The sequence below is a fragment of the Dermacentor albipictus genome, chromosome 7 (assembly GCF_038994185.2).
Source record: "Dermacentor albipictus isolate Rhodes 1998 colony chromosome 7, USDA_Dalb.pri_finalv2, whole genome shotgun sequence".
Taxonomy (NCBI): domain Eukaryota; kingdom Metazoa; phylum Arthropoda; class Arachnida; order Ixodida; family Ixodidae; genus Dermacentor; species Dermacentor albipictus.
The window spans coordinates 22,386,509-22,412,321 of record NC_091827.1 but is presented as its reverse complement, the minus strand read 5'-3'; the positions used below and the strand labels follow the sequence as shown (position 1 = coordinate 22,412,321).

The following is a 25,813-nucleotide window of genomic DNA, read 5'->3' as shown; positions in this document are numbered from 1 at the left end:
AAAAGGAAGGAGAAGCTAAGCCGGACTCTCCAGGGTTCCAGGTGAAGGCCCCGTCAGCAAGCCGAAGCAAACAGCCATCACTCCATCCCGGATTAAGAATGTCCAACGCAGCGAAAATACCGCATCGCCAACCAGCTACATCGGATAAGCAAGGCATACCTCTGGAAGCAGCAGCGGCGGAAGAGGATGCTGCTCTCGGGCTTCCAGGTGGAACGCGCAACCGATCTCGGAGGTCGACCAAATCTAAAGGAACTGTGACGCCATGGATGCACCCCGTGCCGACGGTACCGGCACAAGCAACCTCGCCACCACAGGGGACCCGAGGTGAGGCCGCCGTTCACAGACCTAAGGCGTCGGTAACTGCCAACCGAAATTCAAAATGTCCACTGAAAATAGCGGACGCTGCAGGCCCTATCACGCATATCAAGTCGCCTTCAAGAAATGAGAAGGTGGTGAACCGTTCCAGGCACCAATCACGTGCCGCAGAGAAAAGAGTGCTCGCTATTCCCCCATGTCAAGCCCCGGGCGTGCGCAGATCTGTTCAGCCTTTAGCTCCACAGCGGTTCGGCCCAAGTACAAAGAAATCCAGCGTGAAACGTCCCGAGGTGAGAACACGTCCCTCCCGCAGGTCGACGTTTGCTGCGAAAAAGGCGGACATCGTCGCGCCAGTTGAAGACGTTCAGGGAGCTCGCTTGCCCAAGAAGTCCATCATGTCGCCACCAAGAGCATCCCGAGCAGGCGCGATCAAGCCTTCGCTGTCATCACCGAAGTATGCGAAAGGTGAAGCAGGAAGGACAGTGAATTTTCCGGCCAAGCCGGTCGCCCTCGTGAGGATGAAGTCGCACTCGGACCACTTCCTGAGCGATTTGGATAGACCATCTCCGCGACCCCGCGTTGGGCGACCCAGCCAGCAAGCAGCGAATGCCGCAGACGACATACTCGCCGACCTCCGAGGCCTGACGAACGCTCCCGACGTGCCGAGGTTCGACCCATTCAGGCCACCGTCAAATTTGGAAGGCAGCGTCGGTGCGTCGGGCATCGGTTTCCCCACCACTGCTGCCCCGCCACCCAAACGCGCAAACCAGAAGCGCCTGTCATCGTTTCCAGGGATGATCCGCTATTCCGAGACAGCAGAGAACGCACCTAAACGACTTGTAATATATTCGGACCGAGAACAGACCCTGGCACTGCAGAGAATTGCTGCAATGTGCGTGTTTCTGGTCGCTATAGCTATAGCTCTCTTCTTCGGATACTACATGCTGTGGACCAACCAAAACAGTAGGCCGAGCGTACCGCCACAAACAAGCCGCCACGGTGGCGACCGTAACTATTCAATTGAGATATTGACGTTGAACTTCCGCACTGAAGACGGTGTTCCGACGACCGCCCACATATAATGACTGCGGACGGGACGGCCATGACGGAGCCGTAGACTTTAGTTAAGCTGCGTTTGCAAACCAATCTAGCGGAGAAGGCAGCGTCTGCAGCGAAACGTACGCGACGCTGTGTATCTAAATCTCTCGTGCGTTTTGTTTCTTGCTCTTCTTTCTGAAATATAACTTCCGTAATGTTTGTTTGTGCAAATGTGTCATTCATAAATTTTCCCACAAATACTTGCAGGAAACTCTATGATGTAATTGCCCGCCGGAGTGGCTCTGTGGCTTGAGCGTTATGCTACTGAGCACGAGGAAGCGGGTTTGAATCCTGCCAGCACGGGCGAAATTAAACAAAAAAATGTGGAGGACGTCTAAACGTCGCCTTTAAGAGAGGAACGTGATAGCATTCAAAGATCCCCGAGTGCTTCTCAGGCCTCCCGGCAACTACCGCTTTCGTAACCGTAATGTTTACCCGGAAACGCTGGCGGTGACCGCTATGCACGAAGGCGAGCTTTCTACTGGAAACGTAGCCTCTTGCTTGGGCCGCGATGTAAGGGAAGCGAGCGCCATCTGGAGATGTCGCAAGGAACCGGGCGCGCCGCTTTATGGCCTTTGAGATTTGCACGCGCAAATATGGGAGACTATGGCCGCTCTATGAATGGTATGAACGCTGGAAAAGGTGTTTGTGTTGATTTTTTTAGTTTTTACGAAACCGAAATATCTTTTGTCGTATATTCAAATTAAGGACTGGCGCGATATGTCTGTAGATTTTGTGTATGTCGTACGTTACGATTTTTCTGCGTATTTTACCTTGAGAAATACAAATTACCTCATTAATTTCCTTGCGCCACATGGAGGACCTACGTTGTTGAGTACACGTGGTAAGAATTTAGACGCCGCTCGCCTGCGCCAGATTTGCTGCGCCCACGGGGTCCATAGCGCTCACGCGTTGAGAACATTATGCATACTAGGGGCGCTACAACGCAAACCTATTCCAAAATTTTGTATTCCTTTTATGCAATCAGCCGCCCACGATTTGCGAAACATTTTTCGGGCCCACCCTCACTTCGCCTGTCTGTCTTGCGACCGCATGAAAACCGCGAAAACTCCCCATCACATATGACGTGTGCACACTGATTATGCATGATTAGGCGGTAGCACCCCTTGCCTCGGGCCCATGGCCAAGCAAAAGAAAAATGTTCAGTTCGATCGTACGTCTACGATTCTACGTTATCCATTTGACCTCCGCTATTGGTCAAAAGTTTTCAGGGGGCACCCATTTCGCCTTTCTTTCACGCGACTTGACAAAACTGCGAAAGCTCACTACGCCAAAGAGGAGCGAACGCATTAAAGGTGCGGAACACGAGAAAATGAAGCAAGCGAGAGCATGAGCTCTACTCAAGGCCTACGAAGGACCAAGAAGAGGAGCAGAAGTCAGATACACTGACACCACAAAATGCAAGAACACGATGTCACGCGCTATCAGCGTTGGCAACGGTCAGAGAGAGTCAACGGCCAGCGGCCTCGGTGAACACTCGAGACATCGACACAGCGGGCGAAACGGGGTTAGCCTTGGCGGTAACGAACGGGAAACCGAGAGCAAACAAAAACATTAGTCACCCCGGATTCGTAAGCAGAATGTAAAAATTTTCAAACAGGTCACACTTCAATACAAGCTCTTGACATCTCGAAGAAACAAAAGTCTTCAAGACCGCCACATTCTCTCATGAGTTGCACTAGAACTGCACCTCTTGCTCTGCAGTCAATACCGTCTACCATATGGCATGGGAATGGGCGCAATCCATCAATACCACCCATCATCGGACCAACCGTCGAGAAGTGGATGGCGCAGCTGACAGTCTCGAGCCCTGAAGACCACCAATGACTGGGGAAGACGGGTCAAGCTTTTGGCTCGAAGCCACGGCATACTGGACTGTGGTCGCCGCCCACCTGAGAAGATTCTACCATCGGGTCACTTTTATAAATAACATTTATACCTGCTCCTCTATAGCCTCTTATTAAAATCTCTCTGCTATATTTTATTATTACAATTCTTTCGCAAATTTCAGTACTATTTTTGTTTTTTTGGTGCCTTTCCTATTGAATGTGTAGTTTCTTTCCTATATTTCATTCGCGCTGCAACCTGCCACCTGATTCACGGCCTATCCCCCTTTGTGGGTGCGTGCCATAACTGGAGATCATCACCATCATCATCATCATGATAAGAAAACAACACAATACACCGAGCAGCCCGTGTTACATTGCTGATGGGTACACTCATCTAATAAAATAGCTGGGGGCGGGGGGGGGGGGAGGGTCAAGTTGGTACCTCTATACTGACAAGCTGGTCATTTTGAACCACTGAAGACTTAGGTCAGTATCACCGTCAGCTAAGTCAGAAATGGCGAATGCCCCTGTGTGCGCGCGGCATGCGCATCTGCCCGCAAGTTTCCTTGGAAGGATTTAGCGCGAAATGAAACAAAACCAAATTAAGCAAAAAAAAAAACGTGCAGTTGTTTCCGCATCACGCACGAACTTCAATGTCGTCTTTGCAAACTTCAGTCGCCCCGGAGTTAAGTTGTCCTGTGCTTCGGGCTTACCAGAAGCATTCATTAGCGTCTCGTACCCTATGTGGCACGAATCTTTAAAGGCACGACAGTAACGGGTCTCGAGAAACCGACGCAACTACAGAAACCCTGGTGTTAGAGACCGCTTCTCATCTTCATGAGACTACAGTAGCAATGACAGCAGCAACAACGAAGAAGAAGACGAGATTGGCGGCAGCAACAAACTGCGTGCCACGCAGCGCGTGCAAAAAGCCGGTAGCGGGCCATTTAAACCCGCCAAGCCGCGGCACGTTGCTCAGTCGGCTCACGGTCGGAACGGCGTGCTGTTGTCTCTGGGCGCGCAGCTGGTGTGGCAGTGCGGCTATAGACAACATTTGCCTCTGGCCCGCTTCGCCCGCTTGCCCGGTGCAAAGCTCCTTCGTGCTCTTCCCGAGATGTGCACCGCCGTCGAAGGCGCAGTCAAGCACATGGACACGGACGACGCTACCGGCTGGACTGCCGACGGTTACGTGGTGACCGTTTCGTCCGAGGCGGCGCAACTCTTCCACGACGACGGCAGACCGCGGGAGTTCGCCCCGGGAGCGGTTGCCAAGGCCATGGCAGGACTGCGAGACCAGAGGAAGATCCGTCAGTACTGCGACGTCGTGTTCCGCTCGGCCGACGGTGCGGATATCTGGGCACATCGGTTCGTGCTGTCTGCCAAGTGAGTGTCCTTCACGCGCTACTTTTCTCTCGTATGATTGTTGCGCTTACGTCTGTGCTGACGGGCCGGTCGGTCCTCAGTGGCCGCACAGTCGTTTACGAGTCGATCGGAGATGTGTGGCTCTAGCCGGCTGGCTAGAGCCGCTCGCGTCCAGTTCCCGACGTACGCGGGTAGAGTTCGTTGTCCGACCAGGTTTGATTGCATTACACGCCGAGCGGTTGGAGCAAGTCCATGCATTCGGAATTTCTCACCATGTCCCCAGGGACATGGTGAGAAGTTCCCTTGGCTTTCTTGGCTCTACCCGTTACCATTTGCATGAATCCTCTGCCCACCAGGATTTCAACTTGACAGAAAGCCGATTCCCCACGACTTTGTCGTGTTCATGTGCCATTTTGCGCGGGAACGGATAGTGCCAATTAGAATACTCTGCCATATGTTCTCACTTTTCTCACCGGCTGCCATCTGGACTTGAAGCCGTTAATGTGCCGTTTTTCAAGCGATCATGCTGGTTGACAACAAGTCCGATAAGTTTTGCACGGAACCCGATGACCTAACTTCCACCGGACGAGACGAATCGACCCCATTTGGTCAAGTTAATGCAAACGGAGGAAGAGTTGGGTCAGAAAGGGATTTTTGGGTTCCTGCTAGTTCTAATGCTTCGATTCAAGAGAGCGAGTAGAGACCAGCCTGCATTTCAATTAGGGCTATTCGTTCTTTCAATTCACGCACAGTATGCGCCCATCACCATGACATAGGCTTTCTGACAGAGCAGTCGATGTAGGAATCGCAGACCGTTACATAAATGAAGCGTACGAGAGACTGTCCACGACTTTGGGGTCACTCCCCCGCACGCTTCCTTCATTCAACATTTTCTAGGTTCTATGCATACTCTGGTAACCCTGAATAATAGCAACTAAACGACCATTGTGCTGAGCGCAACAATTGTTGGGACATACGCTCTGTCCTGTACGCCTGGCCTCACTTTTACAGGCGATTTTCCTTAGCTTAATGGTCAATATGCAACGCTAACTAGCACAACAGCCTACAGTCTTAATTGAAAAATCTACAGCACTCACTGCGTTATTGTAGTGTTCTTGTTGCTCGACTGGGCAGCCAATCAAAGCGCATTTCATCACAATTGTCAACGGTGGCCTGGCACCGCTTTCGGGAATACGTTCGCATTTGCGTGACATAGCATCCGTTGCGGCGTCCGACCTGCAGACGGGCATTCTACCCGCTGACCTAAATGAATATGTTGATTGAGACATAGGATGAGCGTAGGTACTACGAGCAGATTTGCTTTTCATTCCCCCTCAATGTCCTCCTCTCCGAAGGAGTGGGACGGCACCAATGGCAGTGTCCCGGCTATGGCGCTACGTCACCTAGCTTCAACAGATGGTGCCCCAATGTACGCCTCTGAGGGTAGCGCCCTCTAGAGACTAAATGCTGATCCAAAAAGCTATGATTTTGCTGATTGCACGAGGCGGCAATGATTTTGAGAGCCAGAACACGTCATGTACGTCGGGTGTAGGACACCAACACCGTGGTTCACACAGGCGCTGTGTGGTCGTTTCTTGAGTGTTTGGGTGCGTCAGTGCACATGTATTTGAGTGTGCTTTCTTGCACCATGAAGTTAATACTAAAATGGGACGCCGCCCTAGCCTCGCTTGCCAGAACTCGACAAGAGCCCTTCGATACAGAAGCCGAGCTGACGACCAACGCAGCACACTTGTATGGAATTTGCCAAATTTACAGAGAAAGTAAGCCCACCAACATTCCGCAACTATGGTGTGCATGCTAGACTTGTTCAAAAATTTTCGGTCCGGCAAGCCTACTCGGCTCAGCATTGTAACATTTATGTAAGAAAGGCTACTCGGAAAATAGCATGGTTCGTTCGCTTTACTCACAGTAAGTGGCTGACACAAAGAGACCACTTAACTTTCACACCCGTATCAGTCAATTAAGTCGGACAAGATATAGACCAAGACGTAATCGCCATCGGCCTTGCGTGCGCATGAGCATTTTTTGTCGGGAATGCTATGTCACGTGATTCGAGCATACTGCTTGTGACGAGGCCGTGGAGAAGCTGTAGGCACCGAAGGCCGCTACAGTGAAGTAGTCTTTTGTCGCCTTAGATAGGACGCACATAACTGAGCCATGGATTGCTTCTACTTAAAACCCAACTCTTTTACTGAAAGACTAACATTCAGTTTCATTAAAAAACACCTTCAAAAAGCATTAGCCACTGACAAACCAGACCTATGACACTTCGTTACAAAACTTGCTGTTTTAGAACGCATTGATTGATTTGGTGGCGTATTATAGCCTGAACTGGCTGCGCCTCCAATAAAAACAAAATTTACCTGCTCACATACTCGCCACTTAAAAAGAACAGAAAGCAGCAGCAGGATCTACTCGACGTTGCAATATCAAGACTCGGAATGCTGGAGCCTTAACACAGCAAACAACTTCGTTGGGAAGTGTGTGTGAACATCAAGTTCACGCACACTTCAATGACATCAAGTAGGCAAGATGAATTATTATAAAACAAAGGGAGTTGCCATAGCTCTTTGTTCAGTGTGTGCACCCTATGCTAAAGAACTGCGCTGTCACTGTCGACACTCCTCCTCGTGCAGGTTCTCGGGGTGCTACGCTCTCTTCACCCTCGCCAGAAAGGGCATGAATCTCGACCAGACGCAGAAGGACGTGTGGACGCCGCCAATCCTGGTGTTGATGGAAGATTTGGACAGCGACATGATCGAGCTGCTCATCGACTTCGCCTACCACACTCCGCTGCACGAGCGCATCGGCCTGCACAACATCGGCAAGGTGCTCGACCTCGCTGAGAAGCTCAAGGTCAGTCGGGGGCTGCAGTACTAGTGAAAGGGTCTCTTTAAATCTGATTTACACAAAGTGGACCGCAGAGGAGTGTTGTCGTTAGCAAGCATGAGCTCTATCCTCTATGCGACTGTCGGTTAGACTTCTAGGGAGGTCGAGGTCACTAGTTTGAATCTGGACCGTTCGATGGCTCCATTGCCCTCAGGATCTCTAGTGCCTTTCACAGCCCGGCCCTTTTGATAGGAGGTGACTCATTGACTCCATTCTCTCGCATGTTCACTTACATAGACTCTCGCCCAGTCATTTAGTCATTTAGCTGCTCAGTCACTCAGTCGCGCGCACAGCCATTTAATCCCTCAGTCACTCACTTAGTTATTTAACCATTAATTTGTTCTCTTGGTCAGCCACGCAGTCACTTAGTCAATGACACAGTAACTTGAACAATATTTCCCTGTTACACTGCACTGTGACGAAGGAAATAAATCAATAAATCAATCAACACTGCGGTGTGATTTAGTGTCTTCCTAGAAAAACAATTATTAATTCAAGCCGTTCATGCTCCCGTGAATTGATGATGGTGATGATCACTAATTGTTTATTGGCACAAAGCCACCATGGAGGCTGTATTCTAATTGCAATGCTCCAAGCGGGAACAGAACATTATGCCATAAAGGCATTCTTAGACTTCGGAGCAGAATTCACAAACAGCATTTTCGCTGAGTTTTGAACGGCAGAGATAGCAAAAAGGCGATACGACCAGACCACGTCTCTGCAAGTAAAAGTTGGGCGGTGGGATACGACAACGCAGCCTCGTAAATTAAACTTCGAATCGGTCCGCATATTTGGCTAACCGGTGGCTTTTCGTGCCTTCCTTAAAGGAAAACTTCCAATAGATCGGTTGGTTGACAGTAATGATTGATCCTATGTGATATGGATCAACCAACTGCGGGGAATAGGCTATGATATGTGCGGTAGCAGGAAGAAACTATTATAAGGCAATAAAAACAACAGTAGATTTAAAGGGATAATAAAGCAGCTTGTACGCATTAATACATATCCTATTTTTAAACCATTGAGTCACGTTGTCTCATTGTGTCCGTCCAGAAATTGCACCTTTGTCGAATTTAACAGGCTTAATTTCGAAGAAGAAGAAGAAAGTGAATTGGTGTGTGATGCCCGTTATCATGGTAAGTCAATTTCGGGCAAGTCCGGGAATTCCAACCATTCGAGGCTGGAGATTTCTAAGCGCACAGTGCAGCCGGCAGTTTTACTTGTAATATGCGAGCAAAACGACAGCGACCATCTTTCAATACCGACGTGCGAGTATCAACATGAGGAGGTGTGCTTGGTGCTTTGCAAGGGACAGCCATTATTCGAGTAATAGAAAGGACTCGCCGTGCTGGCTCGGAGGCTATAACGCTGCGGTGCTGAACACAAGGTGGATGGTTTGGTCCGCGGCCGCAGCAAACGCATTTCGACGAGGGGTAAAATGCTATAGCGCAGTGCGTTTGAACTCCCCTGCACGTTAAGAAAATGCATGCGGTCAAAATATAAAATATAAAAGTGCACCACTATGGTCTCTCTCGTAGATCCACTGTTGCTTTGAAGTGTTAAGACCTGTGTGTGATTTGTTAAAACAAATCGATTGGAATTTATAGAAACCAAATGTCCACCCGTAGTAAACGTGAAGTAAAACATCCAGTTGCATAAGAAAAATACATTAATATTAAGAAACGTAGGTATACGTATTCCTGGACGCGTCAACACGTCACCATGACCGCGAAGCCTTTCATCGGGAAAGTATCGAAAGAGAATTCCATGCACTCCGTTTGACCAACAGTCATCCGTCTCCCCTTCTTCCTCGGCTTGAGCTCTTTCTACACCGTCATAGTTAGTGCAGCGTTATCTCGTAATATTTTCTGAAAAGTTGGACAATACTTAGTGTAACGGAAACAGATGACTCTAGGTGCTCGAAATTCCAGTACAACAAAAAAATTTTTATTCACTGCAGCTACGATATGCACTTTTCACAACGACCATGTCATCTGTTTCTGTAACCGCACACGTTCCGCTCGGCAAGCTTCAGCAGAGCCAACACGCTCCATTATTGTTTCGGCGCAGATATTTCCAATACGGGATCACTGTCTGAGCACCCTCAAGAAGAACCTCGATCCGGAAAGCTGCATCAACATTTACCACCTGGCCTCCAGCCGTGGCTATGAGCATCTCGCAGGAGAAGCGTTTCGCTACTTGGTGCGGAACTTCGACGAGGTACAAACATGCAAGTGCTCCACGACCAAAGAACACATAACGTGCCTTTTGCGTGTAATGTGCTCTATGCGACGACAACCCGATTATTCGAAGTCGAAGCTTCGAGATAACATTTTGATGAGAATGCTTATTGGCAACGCGGCCGAGCATCAGAATTTCAGCAATAAGCGCCAATCAGAATAATTTTTACGACGCTTAACTGATTTCATCTAATGCTTATGGGATATGTAAGTGCAGAATGTGAGGGAGCTTTTGTTACAAAACTTGCTCCCTTGCACGGGCCTTCAAGAAATACTCAGTACTGGCAGCGAAATGCATCGGCCTGTGCTTTGTAGCAGTTGGGCCCTTTGTATCACGCCCCCCATTGGATCCACAAGATCGTAGCGCCCGAGTTCAAACAACGGCAACTAGAGGAATTAAGCCGGTGATGTCAGTAGCAAGGAGAAAGAAGGAGAGAGGACAATTACGACAATACGATTGTAAAACGCATGAGTATCTCAGTTATATCGCTGACTATTCGCGATTCTAAGTAACCAATCACCACCTAGCGCTCACGCAGAGAACCAGGCGATCCAGGTTCAGGCTTCACGCAAAAGGGGGTCTCATCACAGCATGTCCTGAACCGCTCGCAGTGTTCAAATCGCCGTGTTGCCGCTGCGCACAAACCTGATAAAAAGAAAGGATAAGAAAGAAAGGATGATTTTCCCATGTATGATTATGCATGTCAGCGCGTCTGAAAGACAGTAATGCATAATGTCATCATTTCCCGCAAGAAGCAGACGATGCGCATTGCAGAGTGACCTATATATACGCATTGGGCAAATGCGCTAGTTTAGTTTGCTCGAAACGTTTCACTTGGGGCGACTTCTCGGTGAGAAATTGGGCAGATGTGGCACTGTGGTGGGTCTTGTTCGAAACGTTTCCCTAGGGACAACTTTTTTCCGGTAAGAAAGTCATTGCTTTCTTTTTGTATACTGTAAATATTGCCTGGGAGTTTCAAATCGCGGAGTTCCGTTTCGACAGGCGCTTTAATAATTTATAGGGATATAGGCTTACGCTTAATGTCGTTTTGTACTTTTAGTTTTCTGCCCCGGCATTAGTGTTACTGATGGCTGAAGCAGCAAGAAGGTTCTTGTTACTCTACGTTTGTCCGCCGGCATGGTAGTAGGAACGGTACATAGCTCGGGAGGTCTGAAGTTCATGAGTATGACTGTTATATGCTGCAAGGCGTCATGATATGCTGTTTTCTGATTTAATGAGGTGGGTTGTCAATTTGCTCACAAGAAATTTTGAAGCAACTGAAAGCAGCACTCTTTCCAGTTTTAGATCATTTGGCACTGCGCACACAGCTAAATTACATTCCAACTGGTTCAATTCATTCCCAAGTTAAGCATTTACACTAATGCAACTTGCTAAAGATGGGAAACCTGTTGCATAAAATGCTACTTGGTCCGATTGATTTTTATTCACTTCTCACGTTCCACTCTAATTAGCGGCCGAATGAGGCCAAGCCCGCTCCCTACCTCTGGACACTGCGTACTTCGAGCGTGAACAAACAGCAGTCATCGGACGCAAACCATCTTATTATCACACGGGTCAGCTTAACTAAAGATAAAGGTGCACACTGACTCACAAACGGAACTCTCCATTTGTTTTTTTTTGTTTTTTTATCTCCGGAGACACTAACCAGGTAACATTACAGTTCTATCAGTGCAAAATACGCGTGCTTCCCCACGCGAGTTGCAGCGTGCAATTTGTTATATAAATGAAGGTCGAAAATAGTCAAGAAGTGCAGTCGATTCGCGAACAGTTGCTTGCATCTTTCGGACCGGCGTGCTACGTACTAACCCTTCCATTCTTTAACGTCCTACTCTCTTTAAAGGCTTGTTATCTTTGAAGAAATCTGATTCGGCTCCGCACGCAGACCGGAAGTTTGCACGGACAGCTCCACTACTTCAGCGATTTCATAGCTGGAAGCCTTGTCGCCGATCGAAATATTCTAATCGGTAGCAAAGACCTTTCCGGCTTCGACGAAATTCCCTTCGATTCGGCCCCACGAACGAGATACCAAACGAGCACAGTGCCAAGTGAAAGTCCTGCTTTGACTGCGAATGTTGTAGAGTGTCATAACTGAGTGTCGTGGTCCCAGAAAAAGTGATAAATTCGGGAGTTGTAAAGCACCTCGCTTTCAAGTAAGCCGGGATGGGGCGCTTCAGGAGGCTTATTAGCTAGGAGGTTTAGAGGCTTATTGCAGCGAACTTTCACCGAAATGTACACCACGCAAAAGGCATAGTTATGTTATAGCTCAAATAACAGAGCGGCTTCCCGGAAAAATACTATATTAGTGTGTGTCGCGCATGCCTCACAGAAACAGACATATCTTAAATAACTATATTGCGAAAAAAAAGAAGAAGAAAGCAAGAAGTAAAAGTCAAACTTTCGCCCAAAAGGTGAAGCAGTGATCGCGATAAAAATAATTGTTGGCCAGCTATGCAAATTAAGGTTAGTCGTTTGATCAGCTTCCCAAACTGCCGCAAACATTCGCTTACTAACTAAACTAACAAGCGCGCTGTCAGGACGCACAGGCAAACACGAACGCATCTCACTCTATGACCGGAACGCTGGCGCAAGGAAAAGCAGCAGCAGTGGCGAGCGAATTGCCCTTCGTGCTGTGCTGCCTCTCGTTTCAACGCGAGTACGCGAGAACACATCGCACACGAAGCCATGGTGTATCTCAGGTCGGCCAACCTTCGAATCCACCTCAGATTGCCTCCAAGATAGGACGTGTGCGGCCACGCTTAGTCCGCGCAGCTGAAGTAGAAAAGATGAACACTAATCGGCCCCATTAACCCTCCCATCCTCCTCTTGCGCGCGTGAGAGAAGGGGATTCTAGGAGAGTTGACTGTTGGGCTAGTTGATCGGCCATATTCGAAGTAGCAGCTTAGCGCGAATAAAACCACAGACACAAGGAAGACAGACAAAGACAAGCGCTTGTCCTTGTCTTGTCTTCCTTGTGTCTGTGGTTTTATTCGCGCTAAGCTACTACTTCGAATATGAGAGAAGGGGGCGAGCACCCTACTGCCTTCCCCTCTTGCGAGCGCGAGGAAACACCCGATCAAGTCACTATACACGGCTCACTCTTTCAACCTTTCGCTCGCCCCGACAGCATGGGGCCGCGATGTTTTCCCAATTGGTCTTTGTACGCAACATGACGGCGACACTGATGGCCACGGCGACAATGGAAATGAGCCTGCGATGTCAACTGTTATCGCAAGAAAGCCTCGGATACGGCATTCAAGCGCTGACGGCCTATCTACTAAACCAGTTTATAAACACAACTTGCACTTTAGAGGGGCTGTAGAGTGTATAGTCATCATCAGCATCAGTAGCCTATATTTATTTCCTCTGCAGGACGAAGGCCTCTCCGTGCGATCTCCAATTACCCTGTCTTGCGATAGTTCATTCCAATTTCCACCTGCAAATTTGCTAATTTCCTCACCCCCCTCAGTTTAATACCATCCTCGACTGCGCTTCCCTTTTCTTGGTGTCATTCTGTAACATTAATGGTGTACTGGTTTTCCACCCTACGGCCTGCCCAGCTGCTTTCTTTCCTCTTTATGTCAATGAGAATATTGGCTATCCCCGTTTCCTTGCTGATCCACACCGCTCTCTTCCTGTCTGTTAACGTTACGCCCGACATTTTTCGTTACGTCGTTCTTTGTGCGGTTCTTAACTAGTCCCCTCAGTTTTCTTTGTTAACCTTCAAGTTTCTGCCTCATATGTCAGCACCGGCTGAATGCAATGAGTGTATACTTTTCTTTCCAATGACAGTGGTAAGCTTCCAGTCGCAATTTGGCAATGCCTGCCGTATGCACTCCAACCCATTTTTAATTTTCTGTAAATTTGCTTCTCATGATCAGGGTTCCCTGTGCATAATTGACCTAGATAAACATACTCCTGTACAGACACTAGTAGCTGACTGGGGATCATGAATTGTTCTTCGCTTGCCAGGCTGTCGAACATATCTTCTGCATCTTAGACTCCACTCTTACACTTTCTCGGCTAAGGTCCTAAATCATTTCTTCGTCCCCAGTGTTGCTGAACAGGACGATGGTATCTGGTAACGGAAGGTTGCTGAGATATTCGCCGTTGAGCCTTAGTCCTAAGCCTTCCCAGTCTAATGACTTGAATACTTCTTCTAAGCATGCAATGAACAGCATTGGAGAGATTGTGTCTCTTTGCCTGACCCCTTTCTTAGTAGGTAACTTTCTAATTTTCTTGTAAAGAACCAAGGTAGGTGCGGAATCTTTGTAGATATTTGCCAAGATATGCATGCCTACCTCCCGTACTCCTTGATTACGCCTTGCTTACAGTCCTTGATTACCTTCCTCATGATTCCTGGGTGTACAGTAAGAGGTCACAAATGTAATTAAAAGCAGATGATATATGTCGCTTAGCTAATGCTGCTGTTCCCGTTGATATACAAAGGCAGAACGTGAAGTCTCCTGCTACATTTGTTTGTCAACAGTTGAAGAGGGTGGCTGTACGTGATGCAGGTGTGGAAGAATACCACCCAGTTCCACGCACTGACGCCAGAGGAACTGCGCACCATCCTCGAAGATGACCACCTGTACGCTCCCAGCGAAGTGGAGGACACGTTCGGCGCCATACTCAAGTGGATCTCGGCCAACGTGGATGAGAGGAAGGCCTACCTTGCCAAGTTCCTGCCGCTCGTACGCTTCTCACGTTGCTCCGCCACGTGAGTGCAACCTCTTGACGTCACAAGGCGCACGTGAGCACGTGCGTATCGAATTGTAGCGCTTCTAATTTCATGTCATTTGATGACACTGCAGCCTAGAATAAATTCTCTGAGCATACGTATATCTCGAAGCACGAAGGCGAAAAGCGGTTTCGTGGGCGGAGCTTGTACTGAATGCTTTGCTTTGTCATGGAGCTATAGCAGGACAATAAGGCCTTTCTCGAATTTTTTGGCGTTACCGTTAGAGACGGAAAGGTGGTTCGAGTCCGTACTTGTTGAGAGAATTAAATATTGGGAATGCATGTCGGGGCGGTAACGTAAACGGCCAACATTGCAATGATCATTTCTTGAGAAAATAGTTGTAACGCACTGAACTGTACTGCAGCGAGTCGTGAAACGTGACAGCTGTGAATCAAGCAACTTTTTTCCGTCACAGTGCATTCTTGCAAAAGGGGACGACGCATCAGCGTCAAGGGCAACTCTGGCGTTCTTTAACCATATTAGGATATTGTCATTTTCAAATGGCATTGATAGACCTGACACCAGTAGGGTGGTTCGATTTGCTTAGAACTTCATCCATAATTTAGATAACCAATAAACGAAATACCGAAACCGAAACGCGTAGCTGCTTCTCGTGACGTCACGATGAGTGGATGACGTCAGGTCCTACACTACCATAATGTAAACACGTAGAAAGCGTGCTAAATACGCAGTACACATGACGCTAATGCCAAACAAGTGAAACTGATGATGTCTTCTGACGACACAGGGAGCTTTTACAGATTTTTCCAACTAGACAGCGGCGATTTCAGCGACGATTTCAACGACGATTTCAGCGGCAGTGGCGATGTAGTCTCTGACGTAACCAACACAGGCTCGCCAGTAAAAAGTCATCAGTCGAGAAGGCAATCAATCTTTAAAATTAATTTTTGGGAAAACTAAATGACTTGCAGCCATATTGCTTGACACAGATAATCATAGGGCAAAAAAGAATGTATATTTAAAATTTCATAATGATCGGTGGACATTGAAAAATCGGCGGAGTTGCCTTTTAAAGGGACTTCGTTACATTCCCTTTTTCGCTAACCCCAGCAAAGGGTAGCCAGCGGGTCTACACTTCCTAGCTTCCCTCTCTTTTCCTTTCTTTATCTCTTTATAATAGAATTTGCGCTCAACAGACTATTTTTTCATTTTCCTTCTTGTATTCATTGCCACGCGCCTATGAGCCATTGGCTTTTACGTCCTCAAAAAAAAAGGAAAAAGGAAAAAAGAAAAAAAAACAAGAACATCGTGAGTGATGCCGGTAGCGCCATCCGACGGCAGATGGGCTCAACCTGACCTCCGAAATTGTTCGGCGCGATGAACTGAACCCGGTGGCCACGGGGACACCTCAGAAAGACACACGTTCCACACCGCTTCTACATTTCAGTGGATAGGACACGAGGGCAAAGCAGGTAGACTACAGCAAATTCGTGTAACCAGTTAGCGCGTCGCATTGACAGGAAAAGAAGGAAAACGCGTCGACTGTCTCCAAGGTTGTTTACCGCGAGTCGTCAACGCGCGGTGTCTCTGGAGACGCTGCAGCCCTCGGATGTCGCGCACAACATGATAAAGCTACCCGTACACGCAATACGATGCCACACAGTCTCACACGTGTAGATGCGGCTAAACATAAGCACAGAAACCAAATACCGGAAACGCGCCCGACGGACACACACCGCCGTACATATTCTCACAGCGGAGAATGACACGGACAACCGAAACGTGGCAGTCTGCTTCGCGTGTGGCTTTTGAGAGCTCTCCGGAGAATGGGACTTGAGGCGCCGGTACCTTCGTGTTATATGCTACATGTATACCACGGTGTCACAGTGAATGAGTGCGCTAGAAAGCGTGACAAACTACTGCCGCTTCCTTGCAGACGAGGCTGCATAAACGTTGCCGTTTCCTGTTGGCTCCGATGTAAATCCAGGTCTGATATAGGCGTCGACGTAGGCTTCGATGTCGTAATCACTGGCGGATGTTGTCAAACGTATACTCGTGTTTACATGTCACCTGAAGCCGAAGACACCCTTTGCACATTTTGCGGGTAACGGTGACGATGCTTTAGATACACGAAGCATCTCAACTGATTGGGCTTGAAACAGTATGAAAGTATGAACTACTGTAGCGTACATTTTATTGAAACGTTTGGTGCCATTTGGCTAAAGATAATAGGAAATAGTGCCTATCCTACAAGCCTCGCCTCCGAAATTGCTCGCCACGACAGACCGAACTCGTTAGCGGTGGTGGTAACAAAGCCTTGCTTGAAATGCACCTATGTGTGAGGCGCACTCAGTGGTTTAGCGGATGAAATCCCGTCTACTGATCCGCATTTATTGCCACCAGTTGTGAAACCACGTCATTAAAGCACGCTTGCAAAGAGCCCAGTGGTATCATCCCAGCAAGGGTGTAGTAGTCAACGCGGAGCTTTAGTCGCCTATACTGCTTTGCGCCGCTTCGTACCCCTTCATTTTACCCAGCAGAGTTTACGTCTTGTTGCAGAGACTTCGAGAAAGTCATCGGCAACCCACAAGTCGTGGATGACGGAGACAGCCTGAAAGTGCTGAACGTTATCCGCCAGGTTAGCTGCTTTTTCTGATACACATCGCCAAAATCGTAAGGGCCCCAATTGTTGGTTTCTCTTTTTTTAATATTTTTTTTTCTTATGGCTCTCTATGATTGCATTGGGCATGCATTTGGGGACGCTAGCAGCGCAGTAGATCTGAATTAACTGAATGCTCCGTCTGTGACGTGTCACGCGACTGTATTTATTGCGGGAAAGTGTTTCTCATGATTCGTCAAAGATTTCAGATTACTCTAAGCGCCGTCCAATACTGCCTGCTTGTACATTTCAGCATGTTCATGTGCCATGAGGTCTGGTCAGAGCTTCGCGCAAACGCTGTCGTAACTTTCTGTAGTGTGAAAAAGATAATGCTTGCACTGTTAAGGACAGTGGCTCGCGCTGCGTCAGGAATACGTTGCCTTTTGCAGATGACATTCCAGTCCTTGAGCTCGGTTATTCGGAGAAACGGACATTTCTTGCAACAGAAATCGAAAAGCACAGTCACATAAGTAAAAAATTTCACTAAATAACTTACTTACTTTCCGGCACATATCGCAACTAACGAATAGCAGCTGGTGAGCTCGCAAAGCGTATCCACTTGGAATGAATTTCCAGAATGACATCCGTTTGGAGATGTGTGCCTTCAAACTCATCATAACAATGCACTTGTTCCACGTACTTTTTTCTTAACGAAGTACTCTTTTATACACTGAACCACAAATGTAACTGGAACGCACATGTATTTCGTCCCACACTTTGGTAAATATCACGAAATTGGTGGCCCCCTGGAAATTCAAGTACGCAGGTACTGCAAATTCACCGGCTACAGTTCGTAAACTACATAATGTGGCGTACAACTTAGAACTTACTTAGCGATTTCTTTTTGCTGCTCAGTTTAATATGTGCTTCAATTTGTCGTACTAGTAACGTCCGCCTCTTCAGATAACCCATGTATTGATGCGGTATTGATGCGGTATTTGATGCGGTTTTTTACAATACTTACTACTGCATAACATGCAAAAACGTTTAAAATGTTATTGTCCTATTATGTTGTTGTTTACCATTTATTGTTATTACTCTACATATTGTATTTGCTGATGTATTAATTTTCCATGTTCTGTACGTACTCCTTTCATTATGTTGATGTTTATTTCTTTCCCAATTCCATACTAATATGTTACCGTATTTCCCCCCCTTACACTATGCCTTCTCAAAGGCCTGTAAGGCACATGCAAATAAATAAATAAATAAATAAATAAATAAATAAATAAATAAATAAATAAATAAATAAATAAATAAACAAATTATGTACATGGCCAGAAATTTGTGGTCTCGCAAGGTCTCGCGCAGCGACAGCCCTCCCATTCCCTGCGGCTGTTGCGTAGATGCGTGTAACGGTGTTGGTGGCGCCATCGCGCCACATCGGGCGCAATTAGAGCGCCCATTATTATTTGCCTGAAGCTCATCAGTTCGTGTAATCACACATTTATAATGCCTCTCGTATTGTATTTCGCGCGCAGAACAGCATACCACTTTCAGACGCTTTGTCTTTGATTAAACAGCTTAACCTTGCAGCCTTTTATCCAGCTGCCATGCGATCTCTGATGTTACCATATTCACGAGTAACATCAGAAGAGTGCAGTGCGAACTCTTTATCCAAGCACAACATGGATGCCATCGATTTGAACAAGAAATGTATACGCAGACTATAATTGCTCACTAGCTGTGTCCTCTTTATATAATCAAAATTAAATTAATGTTAATTGAAATCTAATTAAAATTAAAGAACTTGGCACTACACGATGGCGCTACCTATGAGACTGGTTAGGTCTACTACTCCGGTAACCCAGAATACGTAGGTGGACAAGCTAAATCTCGCCTAGCATTCATCAATTTGTACTGACTTGGCTTTCTTACCCTTGTCTGCTTTACAAGGTTTCTGAAACGGCAGGTATAACTAATGGGACGCATGCGTAAAAGTTAGTTTTTCCACGCAGACGCTCAACCAGCAGACCATGGCGGTTGGCGTAGTGGCCGGCGTTGACCTATCCCCGAAGCTGTGGCTGACGCCTCGCGTGCCCAAGGACATCCTGTTTCTCTTCGGCGGCTGGACAGTGGGTGCTACCAACAACATGCTCACGTACAACTGCCGGGCAGCCAAGTGGCGCGTGATGGGCAATCAGTACACCTCGCCTAGGTAACGAATCCACTAAATAAAAAAGGAAACTAAATTCTTTTCAGGATGTTATCGCTCGGCGGCTTCGCAGAGTTTGTAGAGAAAGGCAACGCGCTAGAAAGAGTGACTACTGGCTGAGGGACGCCCAGCAATAGTATTTTGATACAAGCGATGCTGCTCTGTGTTGTTGCAAAAACCACGACCTTGAGAAACGCTTTTACATTCGCATTATGCGATGATACCCATAATACACCCGTAAAATTACTTGCAATTAGACGAGTCAGACGGCAAAATGGTTGCAAAGTAGTGACAGTGAACTGACATGATAGCCAGGGCTGGGAAAAGATTCGATTCAATATACTATCTCCATTATTCTATCCTATACGATACTTTCCATTTGTATATTAGGATACTTCGATACATACGCAAATTTATCTAATGTAGCAGCAAGCACTTAGGGACAAGAATGTTTGCTTGAAAATTCGTATACTCCGATCAACCTTCTTTCATTTGCAAGAATGCTAGTACCTCAAAATTCATGTGTTTCTTGCTCAAATAATAATATTTTTGCTCCGAAAAAATTTATTGGGGTGCCTTTAGCTGCTTAACGTGAAAGCTCTTTATACGCTGTGCTGTCAGAGATTTTTGCTTGCCCCTTTTGTAATTCCACTGTGGAGTTGTACGTTGCCCGTAAACGTACGTATTACCGTTTACTCAAAACCGGATCGTCGCACGGGTGTACAGCAGCAACAACATTGGTAGCAACATTTTTCATGACGCATCGTGTATACTGAGAGCACATAAAGCTGAAATGACTTTTCATATTCTACTTATCTGCTGGCTTAAAGCCATCGTTGTCGACATATTCATCAACGTGCAAGCTTTTTACGATTCTTCTTTTACGAGAAAGCATGTGCAGCCCAAAGAGTTTCATACGTATTGTGCTGGCACAAACTGTCGGAGGATACCACCACTATTCACACTACTGCCACTTATAGCTTAGGTTACCTGGTGATTTGTAACAGGAAGAAATTTAAGGGTGAGTTAAACAAAGAAACATATAGAAGTAAACTACAAAGGCGATTCCGTGTCGCACAATCATAATGAATACGTAGAAACACTGTACAGGCGGCACCACTAATAGCTGTGACATTTAAGCACGAAACATTGTCAGCTTGCATGTTATGGATAGCAAATAGAAAATTCAGTACCTGAGGAGATTCGGGTGGCTTATTGGCAACAATATCAGCTTGAGAAGCAAAGTTTAGCCGATGTTTGTATTTTCACACGATGATGTTCTGATAGCCCCCCAGTATCTTGTACCTTAAGAGACACCATACATTCTTTCATACATACTGATACACGTCTTGCCAGAGGTATCATGTGACAGATAGAAGATACCCAAAGTGTATCTTAGAGAGTATCTAAGCTACATGTATCTTAGATACTGTTCAGCACTGAATTTGCACCCTTGGAGAATGTTATTTTGTTTGTTTTCCGGTGGTGCACTATCCTGGCAAACAGTAAACGGTGGAAAGAGTGCGAGGGACATTACGTTGACAATAAATGCCATATTGCCATATTGCTACATGAAATACTAAGTAGACTACATTGATGAAACATTGAGGCAACATAGCCATTCTTCGAAAAGCTGTTGGCGGTACAAGGCGTTTAAAAGGCGTTCGCCGACGTTCGCCGCAGGGCGTACCATGGAGCGGCGGTGATCAACCAGTGTATCTACTTCGTGGGCGGCTTCAACGGCCGCGAGTGCTACCACTCGGTCGTCTGCTTCGAGGTGCCTCTCGCGAAATGGAGCGCCAGGGCGAATATGGCGTACGCACGCTGCTACGTCAGCGTCGCCGTTCTCCAGGCAAGCACGGACACGGAAAGGCAGTCATGGGGAGACGCCTCGAAAGCTGTACATCCGGCGCGAGGCTTCGCGAAGTGTAGTTTTAGCTCTATCCGCGTATGCGTAGTGCTGGATCTTCGCTAGACCGGAAGTTCTTGCCTCTTGGTTATTGATGGTTGTGTAACAGCAGCGTGTAGAATGAAAAATGAAACAGAGAATTCTACAGCAACACCGCGGCGGCCTGGGCTAGTCGGTACATACCTTACAGGCGAACAGCGGCAAAGAAGGGGAACAAGCACCAGCGATGATGTGTGTTCCCCTTCTCGTCCCTCATCTTTTCGCGCTGTTCCCCTGTGGACATCTACAGCACTGTGTTGCTTGTTTATCACGTCACTTGTTTTGCGGTTGTTATTTGACAGGAAGCGTGCAGTCTTCCACCGCGTGCTAGGCACCGGGGCAGAGGAGAGGGTGCGTCCTACTCCTGCGGCAGCTGCGTATGGCGCGTCTAAGCGCTGCCAAGTGAGCGCTATATTTAAAGCGATCTGCATTCTAGATGCGCCGATGCCTCGTAGCTTCCTGTGCTCTGTGTTCTCGCCGCTTATGTGGAGTCGAAGCGAGAGACAGCACGGACGTCAACTCGCTCACTGCTGCTGCCGCTCTTCCTCACGCCAGTGTTTTGACAGCGACTGTCCGCGCTTATCTAGTGTGGTGTGTTTATGTTTGCGTGTGCGCTTGACACCATGCTTGCTTGCTAATTTAGTTAGTAAGCGAATTTAGTTAGTAAACGAGTTTATACGACCGATAAATCTACTATCCTTGCTTGGTATTGCTGTCTACTAATTTGCTATCGCAATCGATGCTTCGCCTTTCGGGCGAAACGTGACTTTTTTTCAGATTTGTTGATTATTGCATTTGATTTGACTTTAAATCGGCAGGGATACATTAGGCGGTACACTGAATTGAGGGCGTAACGGTGCAGATTGTAGATTGATAAAGTTATGAAATGCACGGGAGCGGATATACGCATACAGTTTCCCCTCAAAAAAAAAAAAAGACTCGCCAAGTTTGCTCCTCCTCTTTGCTAGTTCATCCCCGCAGTGCATGCTACGTCATATGCAGCTTATTCTGTAGTTGTGCGCCACACCGCTAGGGGTACCATAGGGGTCCCCTACGGGCGGTCGTTCAACCCGCTCTCCTGTATTCGCAGGGTCAGATCTACGCCATGGGAGGCTTTGATGGACGTGTGCGCACCAACACGGTGGAGCGGTACGACGTCAAGGCGAACCAGTGGTCCATGGTGGCTAACATGAACGTCGTCCGCAGTGACGCCAGCGCCGCGGCAGCTGGAGGGCGAATCTACATGTGAGGTCGTTTTTGGATCCACTCTATTCCGAATCGCTTTTTGGAGAGTGAACATAGCGGCCTGTATAGATGTCTGCGGCTGTCGGCTGAAATTCCTTCATCGACTTGATCGGCGAAAAATGTGTGGGGTCTCAACCGTGCTCTTGGGGCAAAGGAACGACAAAAGAGTAGTGCAAACAATTTGAAAGCACACTTATTTGCCTTTCATACACTAATGCCTTTTGTGAATGCCTGATAGCCAAATTACTACCCATAGAACGTGTCGATGGGGGCGCGACAATTCGAGGAAGTGCTACTCGCCGCGACCGGATAGCGAGCGTATGTGTTCGCTCCCATGCGGGACACCAACGCGTAATGGTCGCGTGTATGGCCACGCAAACCGTGTCGCGTTCGAACGAAGGCGTTGGTCAATCCTGGTAGGGTCTCGCGAAGCATCTCGACGCATGCGCGAAACATCCACGCTGCTCGCCGGACCCAAGTCAAAGAGGAACAGACTAGTCCCTTTTGCGCCCGATTAACCACGCCGTTAAGTGGCATTAGCAGCACAACACTCACGCCATCTCACGTACCAATCTGCAACCACACTGCCCACCACCAGCGCTTAGCTACCTCGTGAAGCCGCGTTACAGGAGACACGAGTGTAGTGCGGGGAAAGCAACATAGGGGACGCGTGAGAGTCGAGTGTCCCAACAGGTGACTACGAGGACGGCAATGTTGATGATTAATGATATTTGGCTAACCAGAAATCGTCCCACAACTTGCAAAAGCTGATTAGGTTCTGGTATTCTTAATTTAGCCTTCCCTTTCGTGCATAACGCCCGGAAATTTCGCAGAGCAGCTCTGTTAAACTGTCACAGTATCCACCTACTGATAAGTGTTGTATAGTAGTTACCCTGTTCAAGAAATAGATTTCAAGCAATAGCGCGCGAATGTAAATGAATTATCCGTGAGTGCTAGGAGACTGCCGATATACTCGTGGCGCGAAAATGCACGAGGGATGGCTATGAATCACGCAGAACGGGGGTAATTAACAATTCCCAAAGATCACAAAGAGAGTGCACTACATTATTGCAGTGCACCTAAATTGCAGTGCACTGAATTATGAGAGTGGTAATGACGGCACGTCTACTCACGCAGCGTGGGAGGCTTCACGGGTCGCGAGGTCCTGGACTCCGTAGAGTGCTACGACCCGTCTACCAATGTCTGGACCCGGGTGCTGACCATGTCCTCGCCCCGCAGTGGCGTCAAAGTGATCGCGCACAAGGACACGCTGTACATCATGGGCGGATACAACGGCATCGCGCGGCTATCATCCAGTATGCTTCTGTTTGTTGTAACCGTTAACGCTCTGAGCATGGTATTTATAAGGTCTGATGATATGCATGTCGGGTTGTCGAACGTGCTGCAATATAATGCCAGGGCCTTGCTTCCATATTGTTGTACTCCACAAATTTGGCATCAAATAAGCTGTATTTGGTGCAAGTTACTGGTAATTATCCTTAATTATATCAAACGAGCAACGGTGGTTGACATCTTACTAGGCCTTTCTGGGCCATCAGAGATTCAGTATTTGTTATTGGCGACTATTATAAAGGGGCCATACCACGATCTCACTGTGAGGCATGTCGTAGTACAGGATTATTATTATTATTATTATTATTATTATTATTATTATTATGATTATTATTATTATTATGATTATTATTATTATTATTATTATTATTATTATTATTATTAAAGATAGTGATAGTGATAATAATAACCCTGTACTACGACATGCCTCACAGTGAGATCGTGGTATGGCGCGGGAAACCCCAGAATTTAGGAAAAAGATGACATTTTATGAAGCTGCATAACTCGGCTTGAAATTTTACTTTAGTGCACCTAAAAAAAAATAATCTAGCCTCTATTCGTAAGTTACGCTACTGTAAGAGTTGAAAATTGGTGCTCTCAACGTCTGAGTGCACTCGGAGAGCACTTGTTATACCAGGGAAGGCTATTGGTTGCTGCCAGCTATCACGTCATAGTGGGAGGAGAGAGCGCAGAGTGGCGCCGATTGGTTAGCGCTGGTGATGTTGTGATGTGGAATTTTCGAAAAGAGTACTGCAGGATATTGTGAGTGGCCTCGCCTCCTTTAGTTTGTTTTTTGCACCTTCTCTGATATAACGAGCACCCTCTGAGGATGGGAGCGCCAATGCAGCTTGTCATGTAGCGAGTTATGTAGCGAATTATGTATCTTGATTGAAGTCCTCCGTGGTTTCCTAAGCTCAGGGGTTTTACGCGCCAAACTACGATCTCATTGAGGCAAGCCGTACTGTAGGATTCGAGATAAGTTTGGATCAACAGGGGTTCTTTAACGTGCTCGCTATGCAGGGTACGTGGATGCTTTAACGGGATTTCATCCCGCGAGCTCGTGTTTTGTAGCGCAACGCCACTAAGCCACCGAGGTGGATTGTTCTCGTTAGTAAAGACCAATCTTGGTAACTGAATCAAATATAGGAATCATAGCAGCCTCTCTCAGTATGTATTCTTAACAAAGCCCTGGTCGAGTTCATGTACTATGGTAAGCGACAAGTGAATATTTCAGTAGAGACCAAGTTGTGGCCTCCGAGGGGTTTAAATGCTTTGATCTGTGGGTGGTGTAGCGGAGGGTACCATGAAGTGACAATGAAGCAGAAGTACATCGGCCGAGAGTAGATAGGCTAGAGAAAAGGCTGTTTCACCGGCCTATTGGTTGCTGCCAACAATTACGTCATAGTTAGAGGGGAGAGGCGCAGAGCGGCGCCGATTGGTTAGCGCTGGCAGTAGCGTGACGAGGCATCGGTGAAAATGTGGATTAGGCTGTAACTCAACAGCGGAGACACCACGCCTGCACAGGTTACAGCAGTGCGTTGCATGTGCATGATTTTTGCAACTCTGTGTGTCTTGAAACATAAAAGAAAGTCGGCGCCAGCAAGAAAAAATCATTCTGACTCGTTCTTGCGACTTTTAATTCACGCTTTTCAGTGGAGCAACTCGACGTGAGGAAATCTCGCTTCTTAGAGTTGCCCAGTATGCCCCACGCGAAGAGCAACTTTGCCGCCGTCGTGCTGGAAGGATCTATCTACACCGTTGGAGGATTCAATGGTAAGGCAGGTAATTGGTTTACCAATAATTGGTAAACCAATTATTGGTAATAACTCAATAGGCCGTACCAGAAATTATTCGTTGTTCCCACTTAAGCCTCAAGAAGTCGATATAGTGGCGCCTCTGCGTACTAGATAAAAAGGAACAGTTACGCTGTCACGCGCTGTGCTTTAGGGTCAACGTT

The 25,813-nt window shown here is 47.3% G+C and overlaps 1 protein-coding gene across 1 annotated transcript in view; it reads left to right on the top strand.

Moving 5' to 3' along the window:
* The first annotated feature begins 262 nt into the window (after window positions 1-262).
* Window positions 263-25,813, top strand: part of LOC135915662 (kelch-like protein 10) — a 42,511-nt gene continuing 16,960 nt past the window's right edge. The window contains exons 1-12 of the mRNA XM_070521312.1: window positions 263-324; window positions 629-1,207; window positions 4,113-4,646; window positions 7,283-7,502; window positions 9,606-9,755; window positions 14,312-14,514; window positions 17,056-17,134; window positions 19,114-19,313; window positions 20,994-21,162; window positions 22,349-22,503; window positions 23,641-23,819; window positions 25,510-25,629. Coding sequence (XP_070377413.1) covers window positions 263-324; window positions 629-1,207; window positions 4,113-4,646; window positions 7,283-7,502; window positions 9,606-9,755; window positions 14,312-14,514; window positions 17,056-17,134; window positions 19,114-19,313; window positions 20,994-21,162; window positions 22,349-22,503; window positions 23,641-23,819; window positions 25,510-25,629 — 2,650 coding nt within the window. The remainder of the gene's footprint in view (window positions 325-628; window positions 1,208-4,112; window positions 4,647-7,282; window positions 7,503-9,605; window positions 9,756-14,311; window positions 14,515-17,055; window positions 17,135-19,113; window positions 19,314-20,993; window positions 21,163-22,348; window positions 22,504-23,640; window positions 23,820-25,509; window positions 25,630-25,813) is intronic.